This window comes from Chiloscyllium plagiosum, unplaced genomic scaffold (genome assembly GCF_037043375.1).
Source record: "Chiloscyllium plagiosum isolate Xiang-an unplaced genomic scaffold, Cpla_swu_hap1 HiC_scaffold_52, whole genome shotgun sequence".
NCBI classification, from domain to species: Eukaryota; Metazoa; Chordata; class Chondrichthyes; order Orectolobiformes; family Hemiscylliidae; genus Chiloscyllium; species Chiloscyllium plagiosum.
Window position 1 is genome coordinate 3,092,062 of NW_028270190.1, and position 7,937 is coordinate 3,099,998.

Below are 7,937 nucleotides of genomic sequence, written 5' to 3' on the forward strand. Positions count from 1 at the left end.
TTACACTTAACTGGATGAAATGGTAAGTAGAAAGATAAAAACAGGAGGACACAAATGACTACATAAATATGCAGAAACATATCAAATAAAGGTTAATACTTTGAATGGGTAAAGGTAAGTCATATTGGTCATTCAGCGTTGATGCCATTCGTAACATAATCCAAAGACAAATCACACATCAGAATTATGGGTAGTCATGATTCCGCCTCCAACAATTTTGAGGGATATGGTATGGTTAGATGAAGAACTGTCTTCCAGGAGGGAAAACCAAATCACCAAGGCTTTGTGCAGACATTACTAAGATGGGCTGTACCATATATTATTGTATTATTGAATTTCTACAGTGTGGAAGCAAGCCAATCGATTGCACCCCACCGAACAGCATCCTGCCAAGTTACAGCAGCTTACCCTATCCCTGTAACTCTGCATTTACAATGTTTGACTCACCGAGCCTGATACATCTTCAGACTGTGGGAGGAAACCAGAGAACAGTTAGGAAATCGATGTGGACACAGGAAACGAGAGACAAGGTTACTCTGTATATTTGAGGTGTGGTAACGCAAGGAATGACATATAGCTACATGACAGTGGACAGATCTTTCATATTAATTGTGGTATAATCAATTCATAACCAACTTTACCCTGCCGAATGACTTGATGATTTATTTGCAACTAAATCACGAAATCTTTCTTCAAAAGTTGAACTTAGACGTATCATACAATCCCTAGAGTGTACAAGCAGTCCATTCGTCCCAGGGCCACACCAAGAATAAACTACCCACTCACATTCCCCTACATGAACACTCGACATTTACCTTTTATTAATGCACCTCACTTACACATCCTAGAACACTGAAGGGAATTTACATGGCCACCACACCTTTGGATTGTGGGAGGAAACCGAAGCATCCAGAGAAAACCCACGCAGATTCGAGGAGAATGTGCAAATTCCACGCAGATAGTCACCCGAGGATGGAATTGACTCTGGGCTCTGGCGTTGTGAGACAGCAGTGCTAACCACTGAGCCACCGTGCCACCAAGCCCAAATAGTTCCGGCGAAATGCAGATACAAATGGCCAGAACTCTAATTTCGTACCAAATTTCATATTTTCAGATTTCCTGCTATTCCACTCATTAAAGTTTCTTTTTCCAATATCATCTAAACATTACATTTAGCAATTGAAGAGATATGGTCGCGGGTCTAAGTTGTTGAATCATAGTTCAGTTGAAAAGCTAAAAGACCCGGGGCTGTGATTCCGTTTTGGAATAAAATATATTTGAAGTTCTCCACAGTACCACGACCATCAAACCAGGAAATTAATTCCCCCATGGATCGTGAAAGTGTATAAAATTGCATTCCAACCGCAAAACCATCAAGCATTAAAATAAGGTGAGATCCTGGTGAAGCAACAACACATGCCTATCTGCATTGCTCTCGCATCAGTAAAAGTAATGGTGAAGAAATAATTCCATAAACAGTCGATAAGTTCTACATTGTGCAGTCATGCAAAAATATGTCATGAATGCTTGTGGAAAATCATCAGCTTGAGTAGAAGGCTCCAAAAAATACATAAAGAATGTAGGGTGCAGTGGGAGAGTACAACAACAATGTTCAGGCAGAGCTCTTTTTTAGGTGATTCTTCTTGGATTTCTTTGAAGTTTTCCATATTGCAGATACCAGTTATAATGCAAATCGATTCAATCCCTTGTAAAGCAAGAGCAACGCTGAATGCATTGGATAATGCATAGTCCATGGATTGCCAACAGTCTAACTGAAATGTAGTCCTTCACAGTATACTCCAATTTTACTTGAACTGTTTCCGCACAGCTACAACTGTGGCTTCGGTCAGCAATCTGAAACCGTGCTGAGACGTCCCTTGAACAAAATGAAGTACAAATTGAAACCATCCAAATTATGCCTCATGGCTCTAATAGAGTTCCCAATTGATAGTCATTGTTATGAGTAAATGCTTTGATAGCTCTAAACTCGCTTTCTTCCCCCACTCTTCAACCAAAGCTAATTGACTGAAGGGCATATTAATAGTTCGATGTAGAAAATTGCATCATAATTATCACTTCACATTAGCTAATTGGTTAAAAATGAGACCACTGAGTTCGTGAACTCCGTACAACATTGGTTCAAATATGGATAAAAGATCTGAACTCCAAAGGTAAGATTGGTTGCCCTCAGAAACGAAGCTATTCTTAGATGATGTAGCATACAGGAACCTGTCACTGAAATTCACCTCCACAGATGCAGTTGTGGAAGAGATTTTGTTGAGTCAGAGCAGAACGCTGCCTTTTTTTGTGTTGATGGTTCACTCACGAACTTGTCCCCGCAATTACGTAGAAGAACTTTGGTTTATATCTCGAACCTTCTATTTATATGTGACACTGGTCAAAGTCTGGAAAATCTTTCCAAGTTGCAAGCATCAGACCATTTACAGTAGAGGAGATCATTGCTTTATGTTTAGGAGCAATTCCTGCTTCGGATCCCACGCTACCAACTTTACTAAAAGTTGACCTGGCTAAGAAATGCAAACCAGGTGCCCTCAAAAATACCCGAAATCGTATAAACGTTGCAAATCATGACACTCTCAATTCTGTAAACCATTTCCATTGCACAGGTTAGGGGTGTGATAACATTATTCCCACTTTGCAGTCTGAGCCCATATTGAACAACATGCAATACTTTTTATCTCACTGAGGACAGCTACTTCCTACATCGAAAACATATCTTCAAGAGGCTGTCACTAACGTTACACTGTAGCACAGGTTGTATGAAATACAGTTCAGAAATTTGACAAAGCTTGATAGACAGCATCTTGAAAACGTACTCCAGCACCATCCAGTAAAATAAAACGGCAGATACTTGGGCGTATTACCACCAAGCTTTCTCCTTCAGTCGTCCTTGGTTTCCAGACTTTGGTGGAAACGTTCGATTTTCCTTCCAACGGCATTGCGTTTTTACCAGTAACACATGAACGGTTGTGAATCAAGACGATACGTTAGGAGGACTATCGTCAAGGATATTAGCAACACCACCAAAAATGTCCAGTTCGTGAAATATCTGTGCCATGAATGAATTAAAACCAATTAAATGACAAAGGAGACATGAACATGCATTTTAAATTTATTGCACTGTTAATAGAACAAAAAACACATTTTTTGATTTGTTTGGAGGTAAGGAGAGCTAAAGTATATCATCTTGTGCAATATTGCAAGCTGGAAACGAGTCTTATCATTATTCAATAACAAAAACTGAAGTAGCACGGTGGCTCAATGATTCATATTGCTGCCTCACATTACCCGGATCTCTCGTTCAATTACAGCCACCGGGGGGCGTCTGTCTGTGTGGAATTTGCATATTCTCCAAGTGTTTACATGGGTTTCCTCCCAAAATCTAAAGATGTTCAATTTACGTGATATGATGATGCTAAATTGCCCACTGTGCCCATGGACGTGTGTGTAAGGTGCATTTGCTGGGGAAATGGTTCTGGCTGGGTTTCTGTTCAGAGGGTCGATGTGGACTTGTTGGGCCAAATGGCTTGTTTCCACACTAGATATTCTCTAAAAATAATTCTCTATGGAAACTCACCGAACACTACTGGCAAAGGGTCATAACAAGGCATGTAACAGTGAGACTGATCAGGAGTAATATTCAAATTGCAACATTGTGACTACATAAACCTTTACATGAGCCAAATAAAGAAACTCTGGAAACTGAACAAAAGAGCACTTCCTTTGCATTTCTTTGGTTTGATCAAAGGGGAAAATCAATTTGTGAGGGTGACAGTGATGCGGGGATAATAATTGTGTAATCCGATGATATGTCAATAACAAGCAAATTATCAGGTGTTCGGCATCTGGCAGTGTATCCAGAGGTTAAGCTGTGCTTTCCAATGTGGATCTGAAACATGCTTATGCCATGCAATTTCACCTGACTGCAGACCTGCAAGATGAATATCAAGTTGCCGACCACAATTGAATGAAGAACTGCATTGCAAAAATGTAAGCATTTTCTGTGAACCTGGGTTTCAGAGCATTTGACCACAGCAGAGACATCATTGCAAAAGTTAAACAAAGGCTTGAAATCTTGTCATTGAAACTCAGGCCCATAAATATTCGAGTAGGATCCTCATCAATAATCATGTTACTGAATTATCAGTAATCATCACGGCAAAGTAAAACTGACTTGAATTATGAAGTCGCAATTCAGGGCAAAGTTGACGTGTACATTACACTTTTCTTTGCACCATTTGAATATAAAATTTTCACAATGTAGCTGGGTATCAGAAGATTTTTGATATCAGTAGTTTAACTGAGAAGTACTATTGATGGAGGAATACAGTTGTCTTCTAGTCTGCAGGAATATGATCTGCACAAAACTGCAACATTTGTTTCATAGAGCATTTAAGGTGTTAGAAATGACTAATGGGCAGAAATTGGGCAACACATGTTCTTGCTTATCTTTTGAAGAAACGCGAGGCTGTTCATACCACGAGTTACTATTGAATATTGTTCTTTAACTTTGCACAATGGTATTCATTTGCTCTGTATACATAACGTAACAATCTAGTCAAAGCTAATTTCATACGCTTGTGATTGAAATAACTGTAATTAATGATTTTGTCGGAGCAACTTAATTAATCGTCTCGGGGATTAATGATTCTAAATAAAAAAGTCACTTTCAGGCGATCTGCCACATTGAAAGTCAGCAGTTTTCAATTACGAGATTATTCTTTCATGCTCAGGAGATGGGGAAAGCAATTGTTCTATTCATCAAAGAGATCTACTATCCGATTCTTGCAATTATTGGTGTACCAGGTGAGCTATTATAACATGTTGAGCGATTTTTTAAATCAATGCCTCTCTTCACTCATAGTCTACTTGATGAAATAATTGTTTTTGCATGTCAATTACACGTTAGAACGCTAATTATTTCATCATTTTTTATTTCAGTGAACTTGATGACAATTTTGGTACTTTTCCGTGCAAACTGTGGCCTTTCCAAATGTATCACTGTGTACATGCTGGGTATGGCAGGAGCCGATCTACTGGTCATGATAATCAATGTAATGCTGTACCATATTTTCACTTATCACTTCCCATTTTCTTTTTTATACCATACCTCTATGTGTAAATTAATTCTATATCTTACTGCTGTAACACTAGATTTGTCAACTTGGTTCACTGCCTTGTTCACATTTGACCGATTTGTTGTTATCTGCAGTCGGAAGTTTAAAGTAAGATATTGCACTGGGCAGACAGCAGCTACGGTTACAACATTTTTCTCTGTATTAACCCTATTCAAAAACATTTATTGTTTCTTTGCTTATGGTCACGAGAAAACAATCAACAAGTTGCACTGGGGGTGCCATCCGAGGGCAGCTTTCCTTTCCTCATCTATTGGAGCAGCGTTAATCTGGTTTCACGCAGTATGGGGCGTTTTGCTTCCTTTCACTTTTATCACCCTGTTTAATTGTTTGACAATCATGCGTATTGCATCGGCAAATAGAGCTCGAAAGAAATTCAGGTCTAACATTACTGAGAAAGTAGATGATGCAGAGATAAAGAAGCGGCGGATATCCATCACTTTACTCTTCACTATATCAGGCAGCTTCTTACTGTTGTGGCTAACATCTGTCATCAGTTTTATAAAGAACAGAATCGTAAATATTAATTCTTACCGAGGAGACCGCACAAACCCAGGATATGTAGCCACTGAAATCGGAACTATGTTGAAGTTCTTGAGTTCCTGTCCAAACACTTTTATTTATGCGGCTACCCAGAAGAATTTCAGAAAAGATTTGAAAAAGGTGCTAAGATCTCTCAGGCTCTGTGCTTAAGGTATGTCAATAATTTCAGCAATATCGAGTTGTGCTCAAATCCAAAGATCAGAGTTTAATCTTACTTTTACTTCAGCTTCAGGTGGACATTTGGTTTATGTAAATTACATGATCTTTCAGGAATCAGAAAACTGAAAAATATTTATCAATTATGATCCCCATATACATACATTAAATGATAGTAGAATGGAATATCTGTTCCATAAAACGTAATTGCTTGCTGAAAATGTGCATGTTGTCATTTGTTCCTTCTCGGCAGGTGCCCCAGTGATCATTCGATCAAACAAAGGCAAGTTACTGTCAAAATTTTGGAAGCATTTTCATTAGGCATAAGGCTCCGATCGCAGGACAGCAGAATTAAATACTAGATGCTTGTTCAATGTGCAATGTTCCGTGCAAAAAAAAAAACTACGGATCAGTCGTTTTAACCCCAACAATATGGAAACGTATGGAAGTGATAATTCAAAGAAAATTAATCTGATAAACTGCCAGTTATTGAAGAAAATTCGGCACTTATTTAAATAGAAAATGCTGCTTTTGAGTGACTTCCTAACGGGTTTGATTCATACAATTGTTCTTTGTGGATTTATAGTGTTGAAGTGTTAAGCAAAACGTTCGGAATGATATTTATCAGACTTCTCATGAAAGATTGACCTAATGGAATGACATGCGCAAGAGGAACATGGATACAAATTAATGTGATTGTAGTTATTAAACATCACTTTTAGAAGAGTGCAACGCTTTAATTTTGGCACAATGCATACTGTGAAGATTGCAGATTTTCCCGATAGCACATGAATATTAAAGGCCTTGACGTCCAGGATGCAATTTTGAATGCAGCAGACAATAACAGAATTGGAAACGTTGTAATGAAGAAAACGGAAACCAATCGCAGTTGTGGCGATGTCAGAAGAACAGAGAGATCTGAGGGCATAAGTACATAAATTATTGAACAGACCAGGAAATTAGGGAACAGCTCATGCCTCACTGGGGTTTCTGGATGGATGTCAAGCGGTGACATCATAAAAGTGAAAGTTATCATCCAGTCAGAAAAATTGCCAAGTTTTATTTGGTTGACAGGAAGCCGCGGCGAATTTGATGCCGTTAACAACACTTACAATTTATTACAATATTTGGACTCTGGCTGCAGAAATACTATTATGACGCCTTGATCCAAAAGGTGAACGAATTGTGTGGCTAGCCCCCTGTGGAAAACAAATTGGCCAGATTTGCCACAACGTGTCTGTGGAAGCCATGTTTGTCACAAAGCAATTTTGCAGTAAAATGTAGACTGCAAACGAAGTGTTAAAGTCGAATCTGAGGAATTTGTTTTGATAACATGGCCTTGCAGCTGCAAAGTGTCTCAGTCTCTCTGCGCTTTTAGATAAGATTCTACTCCATAGATGATTTTTTTTTCATTATCTTACTTATCTATTTCTGTTTCTGTCTGGTTCAAGTCTTAGTATGAGATAACGTTTAGTTTTGTAGAGATTAAGCAAGGTAGGTCTGTGCAATGTATCTAGCAACTGTACGAACTTGCTGTTCAGATTGAGACTGTCATGAGGTTGCGCATTTAATGGGCCGTGATATACTATATAAATTGTAAAATTCTGAAATTCATTGGAATACATCGGACCTCTTCGAACGAACGCATATGTACTCCCCATGGCCGTGAATCAAGCTAGTTCATTTCACAAGGTCTCTTCTCCTGACTATTCTGTTTTAAACTATCCAGTATTAGATGTATTCCCCAAACATTGGCAGAGCCAACATGACCTGGGACGGATGGGATTTATCCTAGGATCCTCTGGGAAGTCAAGGAGGAGATTGCCAAGCCTTTGGCATTGATTTTTAAATCGTAATTGTCTACAGGAATAGTGCCAGAAGACTGGAGGATAGCAAATGTGTTCAAGAATGGGAGTAGAGACAATCCTGGTAATTATTGATCAGTGAGCCTCACTTCAGTTGTTGGTAAAATGTTAGAAAAGTTGACAAGAGATACGATTTATAATCATCTCGAAAAGAATAATTTGATTAGGGATAGTCGGCACGGTTTTGTGAAGGGTAGGTCGTGCCTAAAAATCCTTA

At 38.7% G+C, this 7,937-nt stretch overlaps 1 protein-coding gene across 1 annotated transcript; it reads left to right on the forward strand.

Annotated features, from left to right (window-relative positions):
• Positions 1-4,757: 4,757 nt before the first annotated feature.
• Positions 4,758-5,849, forward strand: LOC148134748 (putative G protein-coupled receptor 139). The gene is made up of 2 exons (XM_087985351.1): positions 4,758-4,827; positions 4,963-5,849. Exons 1-2 carry the CDS (start codon positions 4,758-4,760, stop codon positions 5,847-5,849), a joined length of 957 nt encoding a protein of 318 aa, XP_087841477.1.
• The last annotated feature ends 2,088 nt before the right edge of the window (positions 5,850-7,937 follow it).

Bases quoted from the DNA above. Each gene is read 5' to 3' on its own strand.
- LOC148134748 (XM_087985351.1), top strand. From the start codon at position 4,758: ATGGGGAAAGCAATTGTTCTATTCATCAAAGAGATCTACTATCCGATT. The intron at 4,828-4,962 runs GTGAGCTATTAT...TTTTTATTTCAG, and splicing joins TGCAATTATTGGTGTACCAG to TGAACTTGATGACAATTTTG.